The sequence below is a fragment of the Mirounga angustirostris genome, unplaced genomic scaffold (genome assembly GCF_029215605.1).
Source record: "Mirounga angustirostris isolate CCGP_5_RB_7025 unplaced genomic scaffold, mMirAng1.0.hap1 SCAF_6, whole genome shotgun sequence".
Taxonomy (NCBI): domain Eukaryota; kingdom Metazoa; phylum Chordata; class Mammalia; order Carnivora; family Phocidae; genus Mirounga; species Mirounga angustirostris.
In genome coordinates, this window is record NW_026991714.1 from 122,523,306 (window position 1) to 122,544,093 (window position 20,788).

General features: G+C 36.3%; 1 protein-coding gene across 5 annotated transcripts in view; it reads left to right on the top strand.

Annotated features, from left to right (window-relative positions):
* Positions 1-20,788, top strand: part of TBC1D12 (TBC1 domain family member 12) — a 122,327-nt gene that overhangs the window by 64,705 nt on the left and 36,834 nt on the right. For 2 of the 5 annotated variants that reach the window (XM_064595044.1, XM_064595043.1), the window contains exons 2-3: positions 26-149; positions 3,709-3,745. Coding sequence is in view for 1 of the 5 variants with exons in the window: in XM_045878457.3 (XP_045734413.1) it covers positions 26-149 (124 nt within the window). In the remaining 4 variants the exon portion in view is untranslated. Of the gene's footprint in view, positions 1-25; positions 150-1,716; positions 1,772-3,708; positions 3,746-20,788 lie in introns of those variants that run through there. The other 3 variants (XM_045878458.2, XM_045878457.3, XM_064595045.1) reach the window with 2 other exon arrangements.

The following is a 20,788-nucleotide window of genomic DNA, read 5'->3' on the forward strand; positions in this document are numbered from 1 at the left end:
TTCATGTAACTTTTCTGTGTTTCAGAAACCTTTTTCCAAAAAGGACAAAGGAACTCAAATCAGTTGTTCATAGTGCTCCTGGCTGGAAATTATTTGGTAAAGTCCCTCCTAGAGAGAATCTTCAAAAAACTTCCAAAATCATTCAACAGGTAAGTACTACTATCGCCACGTGGTTTGTCTTAGCTTTTCAAGTATTTTTTCTTGATAATCATATTCCACTTTCATTCATACTTCTTCTACATATAAAATTTGGGGGTTATTAGATATTTGTAGTAACCTTAATTTTTTTTAAAAAAAACACGCACTATTTTCAGTTATCTTTTATGGTTGTGAAAATTCTCGAAAGTGATAGAACATTGATTTTTTTTTTTTCCTAGTTATTCCTTGGAGAGCTTTTTGGTTTTTTGTTTTTCTTCTTAGCTAAGCAGTCTTACCACATACTTTGACTTCTAATTGAATATGGCAGCGTTTGCCAGTGGCACAGATTTTATGGATGCAGGGAGTTGTCAATCGGTGAAACAGTAGAAAGCAAAAGCTGAGTAACTTCTGAGGTTGAACACCGTCTTTGGTCACTTTTCTGGTGTTCTGACTGAACCAAGGACTTTGTGAGATAGGTGGATGTATAATCTGTTTCTAGTAATTTTGGAGTCAGTTCTTCTAATATCTGTATTAATGTCCATGTTCTGAAGCTCTTAAGAATTTCAGATCTTGCTTGACTCCTGAACTTGGGCTCCATCAGTACTAGGAGATGAGTGAGACTGATCAGTTTGCAGGCATTTCTAAGTTCTGAGAAGTTGTTGCTCAGAAGGAGATATGTATGTAATACATTTCCTATCTCTCTCCTTCCCGAAGTTGTAGTTTTTCAGATTCAACACAACCATGGTGTATAAAAATAATCACATTAAGACAATAATCATCATTCAAATTGGAAAAAATACCTTACATTAAGGATTTGATAGAGTTCCTTTTATTGCTCAAAGAAAAACTGGTTTCCCTGGCTATTAATAGAAGAAAAATTTTAAATCTTTAAAAACATCTGTTGTAGTTAATTTTATTTACAATTAAAATATTGACTAGTTTATATAGCTGCTGGGACTTGAAACTGTAGTGTTGTGTTTTCCAGCCTGTGAACCTGGGTACTCCCATGTGCTACAGCTAAGGCACTGGGGAACAGTGGCTGGCTGAGTGATATTCCATGTCTGGTGGTTACAGTGCAGACTGTTAGCTTGAAATTATACACAGTTTTGGCACTATATTTTTTTTCTGTGGCATCATATCTTTGTAAATCTGGTTTTCTGAGATTGCTGTCATGAAAGTCAGATACTGTGCAAAAATCAGTGTTCAACAGGAAATGAGTGTGACCGGGTCCAATCTGATTTCAAGATTTGTGAAATTATACAGTGCACAAGAAGCATACATGCCTAATTAGTAATTGTGGTTATTTAAGAATGAAAGCCTTTTTCCCTTCAATTTATGTGTATTTTATCAAATGACTACTAAGTGTTAGGACATAAATCCTTATTAAATTGTTGGGCATAACTACTTATTAAACAGAATACTTAGGTATTTCTCTTGGTTTAGGGGGAACCTTGAAAAAATTAATGGTATGCTAAGGGTACTGTTAACCAAGAAAGTTTGGGAATTTTTGCTGTCTCAACATCTTAAATTTTAACATTTTTTCGTAAAGTCTGAAAGTAACTTCTCTTGTCTAGAGTTTTCCAGAAGACCAAGTTCGCCCTCTAGAGGCAAAACAGTGGTCTTGCTATTGAAGGTTTGTATTCTTGACTTTATGATAGTTTACGTTAAATATGCATGTGCATACTTTTATATCTTTATGTAAACTAACATTCTGCAACAGGTCTCTAAATAAATTACTGGTTGGATAATTATCTGTTTATTTATGTGTTGTATACTTTTAATTAGCTATTTTCATTTTGGAAAGCGAAGACGTCACACTCTCTCTTTCATATATATTGTGTGAAAATTTGATGAGGGGTCAGGGAAAGAACAACTCTTATTTTCATGTGGGACGAGGGAGTGGAGGTGATGCAGTGCTCTCCTCTGTAGTCCTTTGTCTGGCCTTTTACAAATGATGATATCTCCCACCTGCTCCTTTTAATTTTTGAACTTTCCAGTGACGTGTAGGTTAGTGTGTTATTTGGGTGCCTTTTCCATGGTTGTTTGTTTTCTGGGGGGTATGGTAGATAGTGAAGTCTTTGTTCTTCTGATCCTTTACCCCCCCCCTCAAAATATGTATCTTTCCATGAATGGAACGTGTTTCTGCCTCTCCCTTTCTGCTTTGTCTTTCCCTGTTTGTATGTATGTGCTCTCCTCCCCATTTGTCTGACTTTGCTCTCCTCTTCCCTGCAGTTGTCATTTTCAAGGTGGGCATGATTTTCTTTTATTAGTAACAGTAAATTTATAACTTTGTGTCTCTGTTGCCACTTGAAAACATGTTTTTCACAGCCCTGAATTTTAAACTCTGTAAAACATTATGAACATAAAAGTTGTTTGAGATCCTTTACCATGTACTCCTTTTGAATGAATATTATATGTTGAGAGTCAGAAATCAAAAATGAAGGATCAGTAAAGACATAAAGAATGTTAGGGCACATCTTTCATTCATTCATTCTTTTTTTTTTTTAAGATTTTATTTGAGAGAGAGTGCTCGAGCACGGTAGGGGGAGGTGTGGGGAGAAGCAGAGGGAGAGGGAGAAGCGGACTCCGTACTGGGCTTGGAGCCTGATGCGGGGCTTGACCAGAGTTGAAGGCAGATGCTTAACTGACTGAGCCACCCAGGTGCCCCAGGATACATCTTTCATGTTTTAGGGCAGGGCCTTAACGCTATTCAGGCTGTAGAAAATGAAAGGAGCTAGTAATTCCAGTGTAAAAGTGCCTGAAAAAGTGAGGCAGTGATAAAAATACAGAAGGAAAGTACATTCTGCTGGGCTTTCTAAGGATTCCTTACTTGCTTTATGAGTGGCAAAATAGTAAGATTTATTGAGAGATTAGAGGATGAAGAGTATTTCATAGGATAATAATTTTTTAAAACAGATATTCAGAAAGTAGTTGATATATTCTTAAGTATGACTATATTATTGGGCCAGAATTTTCTTTTTAGTGGAACGACCTCTATAAGATTATAAAGTAACTAGAAAATTAAGGTTTTATTTACAAACTTTTTTCTTAATTATTAATTACACAATTAACACATGATTACATTCTCTATAAAAATGTAAGACATTATAGGAAGATATGTCTCATTTCACTTTCCCTTCACATTTTTAGGCCTTTTAAAATTCATTTTTTGTGTGGAAGCACATATAATTGTGTATATTTTTACACATATGGTGTTATATATATATTTTTTACTCATTTCAAGAACAGAATGTCACTATATATATATAAATTTTTTTTGCCTTATTTATCTTTCCTTGTTTTGCACCCATAACTTTTCAGAGGTACATGAAGTTCATAAGTGAGAGATATTTGTAGGTTAAATTCTTTTTTTTAATTATAGTAAATTTTATTAAAGGTCTGATCAGTTTTATTGCTTTTCATGTTAACATAAAGCAATATAAAAATCATTTTAGGATAATAGCAAAATCAAACTGACTCACGTTTGGCATTTAACTTGAATCAGTTCCCAAATCACATGAATATTCATAATATTATTTTATGAGGATTATCACATGTGTTCTCTTGCAGGTGTGAAATTCCTGCTTGTGGCCTTTTGAACCAGTTGGTGAGCCATATTAAAAATTGCATCTATTAATAATAAATAGTATTTCAGTTATATTGTAATTCAATTGACCTAAGTTTTTGGTTTTTCTAAATTAATTGGCCAAAGTTGGAATGTAGCTACATTGTCGTCTGATCTCCAAACTGCAAGTAAGAATGATTACAAATGAGCCATGTTATGTATAATTGTAACATGATTGCATACTAGATTGAATATACCCTATTTATATCAAACTGACAGATCTTTTTTTGCTAGGAACTGTTTTTATATTGGCATCTTTAAATAAGAAAATGAGATTGTAATACTTAGATGATGTTTCCAGTTTTTCATCACTCATGTCTTTTTCTGAGTGAAGTTTCAGTGGAGAGGTTGAAACACTTTCACATAACTTTTGATAGGTAAGGGAAAAAACTTTTAAGACACTGATTTCTTAATCTGAGCACTTCAAAATGTCTTAAAAATCTAAAAGAATAGGTCACTCTCCTCAGTTAAGCCATTGCCTTTGAAATGTTTTATTGCAGGAACAATAACATTATGAAAAGGACTAGAATATGTGTGCTTTGTGAGCAGTACTTAAATATATAACATTGTGAACGTGTTAGAGCTTAATATTCTGGTTAATAACTTGATTGGTGTAAAAAAAATAACTTGATTGGTGTGTGCAGCATTAAAATATTTGAAAACAATTTGTTGGCTTTAATTATGCTTAAATATAGATACTTTTGGTGTAAAATTTGAGTAGTGCAAAAAGTACCTACTTCCTTATTTGTGTTTAAATTGTGGAGGGGCTGGACTGTGTTCAGAATTTATTTTTGAAAAGTCCTTAAAATTGTTACACCCTTGCCTGTTTTATTTTCACCTTTGTTACCTAGTGTAATGTCACCTTGAGAAGCTAGTCAATAACTACCTTTCTGGCTGCGTGTGTGTTCTTTATTTTATAGTTAGTGATAAAATATTGTCTTTCCTATGTGTGAATAAATTGATTTCATAAAAGTTAATTTGTATGGTCTGAAGGTTGAGAGAGGAATTCATAATAGCTCAGCCTGTGCTTCTTGGAGAGGAGAAAAGTATAAGCCTTAAGAAAGAAACTTGCTTTGGTTAAAGAAAACTAAAAGAATAAAAGCAGTAAGTTCTCACAAATTGAACTGGGTGGGATTTGGAGGAAAGTTTTTTGCTATCATCAGAGACAGAGACTTGGAAAAGGGTTACAGTCTGAAAATACTCACTACCTGTTATTTGATTCTGTAAATACATTTTGTATCAGTTACATTAAAAGTTGTATTCATTCTGTCTTTATGTCAGACTTGTATATTATGTTAGGCATCAAATTAAACAAACAGAATTGTGCTAATAACTTCACCAAAATGAAGTTTACTAAGGCATTCCTGTTTGCCAAGGGGTGATTAAATGTTTTGCCCCAAGGTTTCAATTAAGGTTGAGTTATGTGATGGATTTTATTTCTCCTACTTCACAGATTCTGGAATAAAATTTAGAATCAGTAAAGGCATCATAATTGGCTTTATCCTCTCTACTCCAAGTGTGATGGTTTCCTGGCTCTTGGATCAAGTTGTGTAAGAGAGCCTCTTTATCTTGGGCAGGCATGGTCTTGAGGTGGTAGAGAGGTCCACATGGGAAGTTACTTCCATTTCTGAAACATTATTTTGGCTGTCTATAAACTATTCATAGCATATAGGAATATGATTGATGCAGCTTTAACATTAGCTCCTTTAGAAGGGGTGTTCTCACTGTCTCCTGAAACTCAAAGTCAAGTCAGTTTATGTGTCAGGCTATTTTGGTTTTCATGTTGTCTTTGGAAGAGAAACTCCTATTTTATTCTTTACTCTCCCCAGTTCTAGTATTTTACTTCTTTAAGAAGCTATTCCAAGACACTGGCCACCCTGCCTTTGAATCTATAGTCTGATCTTTTCTCACATTTCCCTCCTAGTCACCTTCTTTCTGGTAAATACCTTTAGCTACAGAGCCCAAGACATCAGAGTGTGGCAGAATACCATTCTGCTACCAGTTCACCATGTGACCTCATGTTAGCAAACTCTAAGCCATTTCTCTAGCAGAAATTGAAGGACAAAATTCTTGAACTGATTCTAGATTCTTCTCTAGGATTGTCTGGTTTTTACTTCAGTAAATGCATAATTTATTCAACATATGTTGACTGTGTATGTTGGTTCAGGTTCTTGGGATACAAATAAATATGAGTCCTAGCCTTTGAATTATTCCAGTATAACTGTGGGGAGAGACATAGCTTCATATATAATTTTAATGATTTTGAGTGCTATAGTAGAGTTGTGAACTAAGTATGAAGAGTACAGATGAAAGAATAGTTAATTCTTTTCAGGGATGACATAATGAGTTGTGTTCTGAAGTATACTAACTGGTAGGAGTTTACAAGGTAGACAAGATGGGGAAAGCCATCCCAGAAAGAGGAAATTGAATGAGCAACAGGAATGCACAAGACTTTTTTAGTTAGTAGGCCAGTATATCAGGGATATAGGATAGATGGTGAAAGGTCATTAGCCACAAGATTAGAGAGTTGGGTTTTATCCAAAATACCTTTTTTAAAAAACATTTTATTTATTTATTTATTTATTTTAATGATTTTATTTATTTGTCAGAGAGAGAGAGCACAAGCAGGGGGGAGCAGGCAGAGAGAGAGAAGCAGGCTCCCCGCTGAGCAAGGAGCCCAATGTGGGGCTCGATCCGAGGACCCTGGGAACATGACCTAAGCCGAAGGCAGACACTTAACCGACTGAACCACCTAGGGGTCCCCCAAAATACTTTTAAATAAGGTACTGAGACATCAAATTCATATATTAGAAAAGTAATTTTGGAGGCATTATAGAAGCTAAATTAGAAAAAAGTGGGTTGGCAAACAAGGACATTAAGATTTATTATAATAGTCTATGATTCTGGTTCCTAAATACAGTGGATTACCTAGAGAATGTGTTAAAAATACAGCCCCATACATTGAGTTCCTAATGTCAGATTTGTGTTTTTCAATTCTTATGTTTCTAGCTGGTTTTTTTCCAAATCTGCTGTATCACTTTTTACAGTTTACAGTTCCCTGCTGAAATTTCAAGCTTGGCCTTTATCTCCTTTAACATAGTAAGTATAGTTGTTTCATAGCCTGTGTCTGATAACCACTGTCTGCAAATTCTATAGGTCTGTTTATATTGAAAATCATTTCTGCTAATTTTTTTTTAAGATTTATTTATTTGAGAAAGAGAGAGTGCAAGCATGAATAGGGGGAGGGGCAGAGGGAAAGGGAGAGAGAATCTCAAGCAGACTCCCTGCCAGGTGCGGAGTCTCACATGAGGCTTGATCTCATGACCCCAAGATTGTAGCCTGAGCCGAAATCAAAGAGTTGGACACCTAACCAACTGAGCCCCCCAGGTGCCCCTCTGTTAGTTTCTGTTAGATGCTATTTTATCTCTGTGCATGCCTAGTTACTTTTGCTTCGTTACCTGGATATAATATTTGGAACATGATATGTAGAAAACAGTTTGAAGGCTAAGGTGATACCATCCTTGAGAGATTTTAATTTATGTCTCTCAGGTACCTGATGGTGCTAGTTATCTAGTTTTTTCATCCTTTAAAATGAGGCAAAGCTCAGATGGAATCTGTTTTTCTTATTAATTTTTCTTATTAATTTGAAAACATTTTTTGATTGTTAAATCAACTTTTCATTCCTGGGATAAACTCCCAGTTAGTCAGTTATTATCCATTTTGTATATTGCTGATTTGGTTTGCATATATATTTTTTTTTTTTTTTAAAGATTTTTTTTTTATTTATTTATTTGACAGAGATAGAGAGCACAAGTAGGCAGAGAGGCAGGCAGAGGGAGAGGGAGAAGCAGACTCTCCACTGAGCAGGGAGCCTGACGCGGGGCTCAATCCCAGGACCCTGGGATCATGACCCGAGCCGAAGGCAGACGCTTAACCGACTGAGCCACCCAGGCGCCCCTGCATATATATTTTTTTAATTGATAAACTTTTTTAGAATAGTGTTGGATTCATAGCAGAATTGAGCAGAAAGTACAGAGAGTTTCTATATACCTCCTGTCCCCCACCCCACACACAACCTCCACACTGTTGACATCCTATACCACCATGTGGTACATTTGTTACAATCAGTGAATCTACACTGACACATCATAATTACCCAAAGTCCATAGTTTACATTAGGGTGTATTCTTGGTGTTGTACATTCTAAGAGTTTTGACAAATGTATAATGACATTATAGTATTTTATGGAATAATTTCACTTTATTCATTAATGAATAAAGCTGCTATAAACATCCACAGGCAGGTTTGGTTTTTTTTATGGATATAAATTTCCATTTCATTTGGGTAAATGCCAAGGATTCTGATTGCTGGATCATATGGTAAGGATATGTTTAGTTTTGTAATAAACAGCCAAACTATCTTCCAAACTAGGTATACCATTTTGCATTCTCATCAGCAGTGAATGAGAGTTTCTATTGCTCCACATCCTCATCAGCATTTGTTACTCAGTGTTTTGGATTTTGAGCATTCTAATAGGTACACAGTAGTATCTTACTGTTGTTTTAACTTGTAGTTCCCTATTAACATATGAGTTGGAGCATCTTACGTTTACTTGCCATCTATATAGCTTCTTTAGTGAGGTCTCTCTTCAGATCTTTTGCCATTTTTTAACTGGGTGGTTCATTTTAAAACAGAACAGGGCACCTGGGTGGCTCAGTCAATGAAGTGTCCGACTCTTGATTTTGGCTCAGGTCATGATCTAATAGTCGTGAGATTGAGTCCCATGTTGGGCTCTGTGCTAAGCAGGGAGGGAGACTGCTGGAGATTCTCTCCCTGTACTTCTGCACCTCCCCCCCCCCCACTTGCTTGTTCATGCTCTCTCACTCTCTCTCTCTAAAAATAAGTAAATTTTTAATATATATATATAACAGTAAGAACAGAACTCAGTAGACTTTTAAGAGGTTTTTGTATTTTTATTATTAACATATAATATATTATTTGTTTCAGGGGTACAGGTCTGTGATTCATCAGTCTTACACAATATACAGCACTCACCACATAACACATACCCTTCCCACTGTCCATCATCCAGCCACCCCATCCCCCCACCCGCCTCCCCTCCAGCAACCCTCAGCTTGGTTAGTATCCAAAATCTGTAAAGAACTTATCAAACTCAACACCCAAAGAACAAATAATCCAATCAAGAAATGGGCAGAAGACATGAACAGACATTTTTCCAAAGAAGACATCCAAATGGCCAACAGACACATGAAAAAGGGCTCAATATCGCTTGGCAACAGGGAAATCCAAATCAAAACCTCAATGAGATACCACCTCACACCAGTCAGAATGGCTAAAATTAACAAGTCAGGAAAGGACATGTTGGCGGGGATGTGGAGAAAGGGGAACTCTCCTACATTGTTGGTGGGAATGCAAGGTGGTGCAGCCATTCTGGAAGACAGTATGGAGGTTCCTCTAAAAGTTGAAAATAGAGCTACCCTATGACCCAGCAATTGCACTACTGGGTATTTACCCCAAAGATACAAATGTAGGGATCCGAAGGGGTACATGCACCCCAGTGTTTATAGCAGCAATGTCCACAATAACCAAACTGTGGAAAGAGCCAAGATGTCCACCAACAGTGAATGGATAAAGAAGTGGTCTATATATACAATGGAATACTACTCAGTCATCAAAAAAAATGAAATCTTGCTGTTTGCAAGGATGTGGATGGAACTAGAGGGTATTATGCTAAGTGAAATAAGTTAGAGAAAGACAATTATGATTTTACTCATATGTGGAATTTAAGAAACAAAACAGAGGATCATAGGGGAAGAGAGGGAAAAATAAGACAAAATCAGAGAGGGAGACAAACCTAAGAGACTCTTAATTATAGAAATAAACTGAGGGTTGCTGGGTTGGGGGGGAATGGGGTAACTGGGTGATGGACATTAAGGAGGACACATGATGTGATAAGCACTGGGTGTTATATAAAACTGATGAATCATTGAACTCTGCCTCTTAAGCTAATAATATACTATATGTTAATTGAATTTAAATTTAAAAAAAAATAGTTCCTTTCCCCTCCTACTGCTAGAAGCACGAGGGGATTTTTCTCTAATCTTCACTCTAGACCTGGTAGAGTTACTGGAGGTAAAACTCAACAGAAGTATGTGGGATTGGGTCCTCTTGTAGTTGTAGCTCTCAAACCTGTGCACGCTGTGCCTCCAGCCATTTTTCAATGATAGAATTATAGTTCATGTTTTCCTGCCCTGGGATTTGTTCCCACAGCCGTTTGTGCTCGTGGCTTTCTGCTCTGTTTCTTTATATCCACCTACCTATCTCCATTTTGGGGGGCACAGTTCGCCCTGTGGCTTTACTTCTCTGATAGGTCCAAGAAAAGTTACTAATTTTTTTAGTTTGGCTTTTTTACTTGTTAGGATGGAGTGGCAGCTTCTAAGCTTCCTCCATGCTAGACCAGAAACCAGAAGTCAATTTGCTAATATTTTGTTAAGAACTTTCATTTAAGATACTAGTCTGTAATTTTCTTTTAATATCTTGGTCTGATTTTGGTATTGGGATAATGCTGGCATCATTGAATGCATTGAGAATGATTTCTTCCCCCTCTATTCTGAAAGAATTTGTGTAGAATTAGTATTATTTCTTCCTTAAATGTTTGGTAGAACTTGTTAGTGAAATTATCAAAGGCAAAGTTTCTCAACCTCAGTGCTATTGACATTTTAGGCCTTGTAATTATTGTTGTGGGAGACTTTCCTCTGCAATGTAGCATATTTACAACTTCCCTACCCACTAGATGCCAGGAGCCACACTCCACCCCCACCCCGAGTTGTGGCAACCAGAAATGTTGCCTGGGGGCCAAAGTTGACCCCAGTAGAGAACTACTGACAAAAACCAAATATGGAGGTTTGTTGTTATTTTTGAGTAAATTTTTTTTTTTTTTAAGATTTTATTTATTTATTTGACAGAGAGAGAGAGAGACCACAAGTAGGCAGAGAGGCAGGCAGAGGGAGAGGGAGAAGTAGGCTCTCCGCTGAGCAGGGAGCCTGACGTGGGGCTCGATCCCAGGACCCCGGGATCACGACCTGAGCTGAAGGCAGCCGCTCAACCGACTGAGCCACCCAGGCGCCCTGAGTAAATTTTTAAATATAAATTCATTATTTTAATTGCCATAGGGTCATGAAGTTTTCTATTTCTTTTTTTTTTTTTAAAAAGATTTTATTTATTTATTTGAGAGAGAGACTGAGAGAGAGAGAGCATGAGAGGGGGCAGGGTCGGGAGGGTCAGAGGGAGAAGCAGACTCCCTGCCGAGCAGGGAGCCCAATGCGGGACTCGATCCAGGGACTCCAGGATCATGACCTGAGCCGAAGGCAGTCGCTTAACCAACTGAGCCACCCAGGCGCCCTTCTATTTCTTTTTGAGTCCATTTTGGTAGCATGCTTTCAAGAGGTTTTTACATTTCATCTGTGTTGTTGGATTTATTGGAATAAATTGTTGTTAATATTCTCATTCTTTTAAAGTCTACTGGATGTGTGATATGGATAGAGATCATCTCTTACGTTTCTGATTTTAGTAATTTTTGTCTTCTCTTTTTTCTTGACCAGTTTTACCAGAAGTTTATCAATTGTACTGATTTTTTAAAATACATGCCTTTAATTTCACTGATTTTTACCTCCTCTCTGTTTCCTATTTCATTTATTTTTGCTCTTCATTGTTTACTTTTTTCCTCTTTGGATTTTTTTTGCTTTTTTTCTAGTTTTTTTTAAGGTGGATCACTGATTTTAGGCCTTTCATCCTTTTAATATAAGTATATTAAGCTTATAAATTTCCCACTAACCATGCTTTAGCTATATTCCACAAGTTTCAGTATTTTCATTTTTTGCTCCATTTCAGATGTTTTTTTCTTTCTTTTTTTTTTTTTTTGTTATCGCCTTTACTGATGTTTATTTGGAAGTGTATCATTTTAATTTTCAAATATTTCAGAATTTGCCAGATAAGTTTCTGTAAATGATTTCCAATTTAATTCCTTTATGGTCATATAATATACATTATACAACTTCAGCCTTTTTTAAGTTTGAGACTTGTTTTATGCATCAGACATAGCTTGTCTTAGTGAATATTCCTTGTGCACTTGAAAAGATTGTGCATTCTGCAGATGTTGGGGGAGTGTTATGTAAATGTCAGTTGGGTCTTGTTAGAAGATAGTGTTGTGCGAGTCCTGTATGATTTTTCTGATTTTCTGTTCTATGAATTACTGAAAGAGGAATAATAAAATCTCCACCACAGTCTACTTTGTTGTTTCTCCCTTTCCTACATGTGTTTTGAAGCTTGTTTTTGTCTTCTTGATAAATCAGCCTATGAAGTTTTTGTCTGACTTTATCCATTGCAGCTTGCTTTCAATTAGTGCTTGCATGATGTTTGTTTTTCTGTTCTTTTCCTTTTTATTCATCTTTATATTTAAAGTTGGTTTCTTATATAACATATTTGAATCTTTTTTATACCATCTGAAATGCTGAGCTTTTTGTAAATGAGTGTCATTTAATGTCATTATTGATGTAACTTGTTTTAAATTTATCATCTTGCTATTTCTTTTCAAATTGTCCCATCTGGTCTTTGTTTCTTTTTTTCCCCTTTTCCTGCCTTCTTTTGGATTAAGTGAGTATTTTTAGTACTCCATTTTATTTCCATTATTAGCTTATTAGATATATCCTTGTTTTAGTTTTTCACTGGTTGTCTTGACCAACAGTTCTCAAGTGTTTCAGTTTCACAACTCCTTTGGATTTGTAGTTATCAACGACCTCAAAGACTTTTTGCTTAAGTTGATTATCATTTATTACTATACCCAAAGTTAAAACTGAAATATTGAGGTATTTATTAATTCATTTTAAAATAATGTTAGTAAAGTCATTACATGTTAACATAAATAATATTTATGTTAACTGTATTTTTAAAAGTATTTTTAAAAAACTGGTGGGGGGCGCCTGGGTGGCTCAGTCGGTTGGGCGGCTGCCTTCAGCTCGGGTAGTGATCCCGGGGTCCTGGGATCGAGCCCCACGTCGGGCTCGCTGTTCGGTGGGGAGCCTGTTTCTCCCTCTCCCACTCCCCCTGCTTGTGTGCCTGCTCTCGCTGTCGAATGGATAAATAAAATCTTAAAAAAAAAACAACTGGTAGGAAGAGTGCCATTGTTTTACTTTTTCTTATCTCTTTGAAGTCTGGCTTAATAAAAGAAGGCTAGATTAAATATCTACTCTTGCTTTCAATTTCTTGCTGTATGTTGTTTTGGTTTACATCTGTGAAGAAAATCTGGCCTCAAACAGATATGTAGACAGTGTTTAAAAACAAAATTCAGCCAAGTAAATGTGAAGATCTAATTGGCTTTATTAAGCGATTTATGAATCGCATAGCATCCCATTCAGCAGGTAGAGGGGAGCTCTGAGGAGCTGTACAAAATGGAAGGTTTTTGTAGGAAGGAGGGTGGGTCAAGAAGTTACTGGCAAAAGAAAAGAAAGGATGGTTTCAGGCAAAGTTGCCCTTTTTTAGGGAAGACCCTTTAAGGGGGTCTTATGATGCAGATTACTTCATCTTCTTTTGTGGGGGCGCGGGGAGAGAGGATGGAGAGGGCCCAGTGACAGATTACCACATTGGTACTGACCAGAAAATTCCTGACTGACTGATTAATAAGACTACATTTCTGGGGCAGGTTGAAACTTCAGTTACGTTAGGTATCAAGCCTCTGTGTGGTCTAAGTGACTCCATTTGGGGCCTGTGGTTTTCTTTTTTAACAACTGTAAAGGGAAGAGCATTTTAATAGCCTTTTCAGATATTTGTGGATATTTTTCTTTGGTACACTCAAATTCATCAAGTGGTAGTTTCTTAAAGGTTAAGTTATATTGTGGAATCTGAAAATATGTAACTCTGTTATATTAAAATCCATTGGTCTCTCTTGCACTTTGAATGGATGTTTTTACCCCATGTGGTTTCATATTATTATGCATTGATCATTTGGAAAATACTGGTTTGCCATATTGCAGATCATTTAAATGTTGTAATATCACTGATTTCATCTGAAAAATTTATTGGAAACTGTCAAATGTGGCATTTATAAGTTTTGCAGAATTTCAATTTCACTTGAAAGGTTGACTTTTATTATTGACAATAATTACTCACAGTTGCTTTCCTTGAAATCACTTGTTCACTTCATCCTTTTTTGTTTTAATAAACTTTATGTTGGAATAACTTTAGATTTATAGAAAGGTTGAGAAGAAAATACAGGGAGTTCCTGTATAATAATTCATTCATTTTTCATTAATGCTAATATTACTTGCATTATTCTGGACTTTTGTCAAAACTAAGAAATTGACGATTGACACTGGTACATTGCTGTTAACTAAACTCCAGACTTCATTTGGATTTCACCAGTTTTTCTACTTAGGTCCTTTTACTGTTCCAGGATCCAATCCAGAATACCACATTGTATTTTGTTATCGTGTTTCTTTGTCTCTATGGCCTTTGACAATTTCTCAGTCTTTCCTTGTTTTTATGAACCCTGACACTTTTGAGTGGTACTGGTCAGGTGTTTCCCAGCATGTTCCTTAAAAGAAAGACTATTTTATCTCTACCCTCAGTATTTCTGACACCAACTGTGTAGGGTTTTTCCCCCCATGCTGACCAATTCTTTGACACCAGCAGGGTGTCCCACAATTGAATTCAATTCTGACACTATTTACCTGGAGTCAGTGTCAGATTCCACAGCTTAAGAGCTCAGTCCTACATGCCCGCCCCCCCCCCCCAAGCCAATTCCAGGTCCGAGCTTCTAGTACTTCTGACCATCCAACTATAAATTGGAGACTCTCATGATTCCCTCCTTGGGTTTGATAATTTGCTAGAATGACTCATAGAACTCCAGAAAATGGTTGACTTACTAGATTTAGATTGCCAGTTTTATAAAAGGTTAAAACTCATGAACAATCAGATGAAAGAGATACATAGAGCAAGGTATATGGAAGAGGTGTAAAGTGTCAATGACTTCTCCATGTGCATCACCCTCGCACACCCCCATGTGTTCACCAACCCAGGAGCACTCTAAATTGTTTGTTAGGGCTTTTTATGGAGGCTTCATTATGTGGGCATAATTGATTGACTCACTGGTCATTAGTGATTAACTCAACCTCCAGCACCTCTCCCCTCTCCAGAGGTAGGGGGTGAGGCTGAAAGGTCCAACCCTCTCATTACAGGGTTGGTGCCCCTGTCAACTAGCCCCTATCCTGAGGATATCCAGGAGACTTCAGCTACCCATCATCTCATTAGCATACAAAAAAACCCCACTTAATTCAGAAATTTCAAGCGTTTTAGGATCTGTGTGCCAAGAAACAGAGACCAAATGTATATATTTATTATGTCAGGTCCTCAATTTGGGTTTGTTTGATGATTTCCGTATGACTTGACTGGGGTTGTATTTTTTTGGAGGAATACCATGGAGATGAAGTGCCTACTTTGTACAAATTTGAGAAAATATCTGCCAGATACTCAAGTCTGGATAAGTATAGTTTGCTATTAGTTTTCTTTTAATTAAAAAAATAGTGTCCATAGGGGCGCCTGGGTGGCTCAGTCGTTAAGCGTCTGCCTTCGGCTCAGTTCATGATCCCAGGGTCCTGGGATCGAGCCCCACATCGGGCTCTCTGCTCTGCAGGAGGCCTGCTTCTCCCTCTCCCCCTGCTTGTGTTCCCTCTCTGGCTGTCTCTCTCTCTGTCAAATAAATAAAATCTTTAATAAAAAAATAAATTAAAAAATTAAAAAGAACGCAAAGTAATTAAAAAAAAATAGTGTCCATAATAAAAGAGGTTTGGCCCCTTTACCACTCAAATAATTGCACAAATGCTTTTTCTCTAGACAACCATTGTACTTTGGTGTGCAGCAGAAGTTCCTTATGTATACATGTCCTTTTATCACATAAAATATTAAAGAGATGTTTATTATAGCTCAAGATTTAATATAATTAGTAATATTTACTGTTTAATCATAGATATTCTTAAGTGAAACTGACCAGACTTCCCCCATTCCCTTTTTGTTTTTTAATTGTGAGTACAGTGATTAGTAGTACAGTTGGAGTCTGCCTTGATTTGTGCTAGAGTACCAACAGTTTTATTTAACGTTGCTTTAGCACCAGGAGAGCTAATGTTAATACATTGACAAGGACAAACTATTATGTCCTTGTCATTTTGACTTTGCAGGCCCAATGAAAGCATCTCTGGGACACTGTTGAGAACTGCTGCAGGAGGGCTTGTGATACTTTATCACAATCTACCCTCAAATAGTGTTTTATTACTTTGACTATGATGTAATAACCTTACAACAGTGTATTGCCATTCTTTCCCTTTTGATTTTTGTGCTGTAAATCCCTTAATACGTTGATAATATGTTTGCTTCAAGGAGTCCTATATCCTTTAGAAATATTTAAGTGACTTTTATATTTTTGTTCTTTATGTCTTTTCCAAAATGTCTTTTTATATTTTTCCATATTTACTATTTCAGTGCTTTTCATTTCTTTGTGTAAACTCATGTTTTCAAATGATACATTCTTTCTGCCTGAAATTTCCTTTAAAATATAGTTCAGGTCTACTGACAACAGATTCTCTCAGCTTTTGTTTGAAAACAAATTTTATGCTTTCTTTCTTTTTTTTTTTTTTGAGTAAACTCTGTGTCTAATGTGGAACTTGAACTCAAGACACCAAGATCAAGAGTTGCATGCTTTACCAACTGAACCAGCTAGACACCCCTGTTATGCTTTCATTTTTGGAAGATATTTAATCTTGGTATGGAATTCTAAGTCAACAGGGTTTTTCCCCCCTCATTGTTTTATTTTTTTCTTTCAGCATTTTAAAGATTTTTTTCCATTCTCTTCTGACTTGCATAATTTCAGATGGACCTGAGCATTCAGGTCTCTCCTGAGTGTCCTGTGTATTCAGTGATGCCTTTACATTTTGGTTGGTGGGAATGTGAATACTTCTCATCTCTGAGTGAGCTCTGCAGACTGTTTTTGCTTACTGCTCCCCAGTAACTATTCTTTTCCCAGATGCTGTTTTTTGCCCCGTCTTGTGTTTTGCCTTACACACAGGTTAGTATTTAGCTGAAGACTCAACTGGCCTCCTGTGCAGATTCCTGGAGCTCTTTTTCAGTGGAGTGCTTTCTTTTCTACTACTCTGGTACACAAATTTTGGTCCCTCTCGGCCATTCTAAACTCACAGCCAGTTTTTGTTTGAGTTCCCCCTTTCTCTACTGATGTCTAAAATAGCCTTCACGTGCATTGGAGTGGTATTAGGCTTACCTTGTTTCCCATCTGTCAGGGATCATCACAAAGGCTGTTTTCAGCAAGAAAGTTGCTATGAATTACCTAGTACCCCATGTGGGAATCTACCCTATCCTTCAAAGAATTGGCCAGTTGGTGTGTGTGTACGTGCACACGTAAGTGTAATTTTTAGGAATGTAGATGAAAATAAAATACTTATTTAAGTTTCTAATTACATATTCAGATCACATAGTATAAAAATAATGTGTGATAATGTTTTTTATTCAGAACTGTTTGCCTACATCTTTGACATCAATATGTTCAGGATCACTGTGACCAGTTTTGGGGTCTCTAACCCCAGAGCACATTATTTTCACTTTTGTCCAAGTTGTAGAAGATAGAGTTCTTTTTTTTTTTTTTTTTTTTAAAGTAGGCTCCGCGCCCAGTATGGAGCCCAACGTGGGGCTTGAACTCATGATCCTGAGATCAAGACCTGAGCTGAAATCAAGAGTTGAACACTTAACTGAGCCACTCAGGTGCCCCAAAGATATAGTGCTTTTGATTCTACATATTATCTTCCTATGAGAAATTTTGTCTCAAGCCATAAATTTCCAAGTGCATTCCTTTTTTTCTTTCATTCTATAGGTATAAAATTATCTCTATGGCAAAGTCTCTTACTATGTTGTTTTTTAAGGTAATGTTTAAAGGCTCTTTGTGATAGTTTGTAATCAGATGGTTATACCTTCAGGAATCCTTACTTATTTTACATTCAATTTCTTCCTTTCCTACTCCAGTTAAGCAAACAACAAAAAACCCCATTAATCAACAAGTGACCTTGCACACTAGCATTGATTGAGATAATTTCAGGATAATGTGTCTTCTCCAAATAGTAATTTGCTGTCCAAAATTAATAGAAAGCACCCATAATATGAGAGATACTATTACCAAATGGGCTATTATTTTTTATATTTTTAAATGAAGTCTTATGTATTTCAATTAAATTTCAATACTTGAGCCCTGTGATCTCCCTACTGCCCTTGACTCGAGTTACTTAAGAGTCGTGTGATTTGCCTCAGCTGTAGGCCCTGCTTGACTCACTGGTAAGGCTTATTTCTCAGGTGGTTGTGATACTTGCGGAATGAGATACTTACTGAGAACTTCCCGGAAGGATTTTTTTCCTTCTTTTTTGTGAGAGTTACTAGAAAAGCAGCTGGAGGATCATTGAAAGTTACATTAAGGATGTGACAACTCACATTGTTGCAGTCATTTCTCTGAGTACCAAGCCATGAAGCGCACACATGGAGGAAGACATGGCTGAGAGACTGGTAGAGAAGTGGAGTCCTTGACTAATGCTGTGAACCTCTTGGTCAAAGACCAAAGTTAGCTGAGTGTATGGAGTATTCAGTCCTATGACCTGATAAATTCACCTAAAACTGTTTGAGTTGGATTTTTGTTTATATATTTTTTTTAAATCCTTATTAATAGAAATCATCTTGTGATCAATTTTGAATACTGATAAACTTAATATTTTACTGTTTCTAGTATAATTTGTAATTCTAATCACATTAGAGTAGCATCTTTAATTCAGCAAATATTTTAGTCATTCCAGATATATAAATCTATACTATTTCCGTATAAGGGTGGATTGATACCATGTTTTTTAAAGCTTTTCTTGTTCATATTACCCTCTAGAAACTAAAAGCATTTTTATGCTAAGGCTCTGTGATGGAAATTGCAGGAAATACGACTCCTTGTGAAAAATACTTGACAATTCTGTATAAAGCCCATTTGTAAGGTAGACACATAAATGATATTTAAGTGCCTCATTTTGTGTCACCTTTTATATTAAATGTATACGTATTCAGTTAATTTTTAATAAAAGACTACTTTCATCAAAGTTAGGCTTTAGGGGCACCTGGCTGGCTCAGTCAGTAGAACATGTGACTCTTGATCTTAGGAGTCATGAGTTCAGACCCCACAGTGGGTGTAGAGCCTACTTAAAGCCTACCTCCTTTTTTTCTTTTCGTCTTAATCTAGTCTTTTAGTGGCTCTCCATTTTGTTCATGAATTCCAAATATTTTCATCAATGGAAGATTCCATAATTTAGCTTACACGTTTCCAACCTTATTTCCTATCCTTTTTCATGTTCAGTGAGATTAATGTGTTTCCCTCATCCATGCCTTTGCTCCCCCCTGACTTGTTCTTTCCAATCCTTTCTGCCTATGGAATTAAAACCCATCATTTTTGCCCCAGTTCTGATCCTACCTCTTCAGTAAAATCTTTGTCAATTATCTACCATGAATGTAAGTGATCTCTCTTACAAAATACTTTATTTCTTCTTGTAAGAAAATTCAAATAATACTGAATACGTTAAAGTAAAACAAATGCCCTTCATTCTTAGTCCAGTCCTCCAGAGGAGAACATCTTAATGGTTCAGATTCCTCGTTGTTTTTCTACATATGTTTAAGCGTATGTGACATACTTGGTTATTACTTCTTTTGACTACCATATTGGAGAGCACAGTCTAGAGGCTTAATCATATTTAAGTTTGATTTTTCTTTTGGCAAGAATATTTCAAGAATGGTGATATGTACTTCATACTGCATCATAACAGGAAACATCATCTGGTGGTCTTTTCTTGTGATGTTTAGTTGGATCAGTGAATTGTTAGCCTGATCTACCCATTTTAAAGATCCCCATTATTCTCACTGAATGATTTTATCTATCTCATTTTTTTAAATTGTCATAGAAAGCTACTTGACTGTTAATATAGTAAAGTAATAGATTGTTAAAAGGCCAGGGTCTGGAGCGATACCGTCTGCCATTTATGACCTGCAGCTAATGACTGTATATCTTTGTGCCTTAGTTTCCCCTATTGTGAGTTAGGTGCCTCACGGGGTTTTTTTCAAGGATCAAATGTGTTAAATGTTTAAAACAGTGCATGGTACATTGTGTCAGTAAATATTGTTAATATATTGATTTAGAAGTGCTATTTTGCTGTCTTTGCATTGGCATTTATTTGCATGGGAAGTGCTTTATTGGATAATATTTATTGTATTTTGTCTGGCAGTGAGACCAGCTCACATTGTAGGAAAACAAAGTGCTATTTAAATGATAAAAAAAACTTCATATATGTCTAGCATCTATGTTTTTTTTTTAAAGATTTTATTTATTTATTTGACAGCGAGAGAGAGAGAGAGAGTGCACACACAAGCAGGGGGAAAGGGAGTGCACGCTGAGCAGGGAGCCTGATGTGGGGTTCCATCCCAGGACACTGGGATCATGACCTGAGCTGAAGGCAGTCGCTTAACCAACTGAGCCATCCAGGTGCCCCACATCTATAATTTTTAGTAGAGAAACATTAGCAGAAAAGAGGATTTGTTACATTTGAGTTTGTAACAAAGAAAAAAAACATTGATCATAATTACATATATCCTATATATTAGGAAAAAGAAAAAGAAATGAGTGACCTTTGACTCTCAAAAGCTGTATAGTTCTTTGGGATGGGAGATAGTATAAATGAGCATACACAGTCTTTAATAACTTGAGAAAGAAGTCTCTAAAAACCCGGTGCAGTTATCCAAAGGAGCTCTCAGATTAACAGAGCATAGATTTACTAGATGGAAGGGGAGATGCACAACTAAAGAATTATAAAACAATAATACAAACCTTTATAAACACTGGCAGTGACTATAAGCTGGAGTTTATAGAAAATGCTTAAG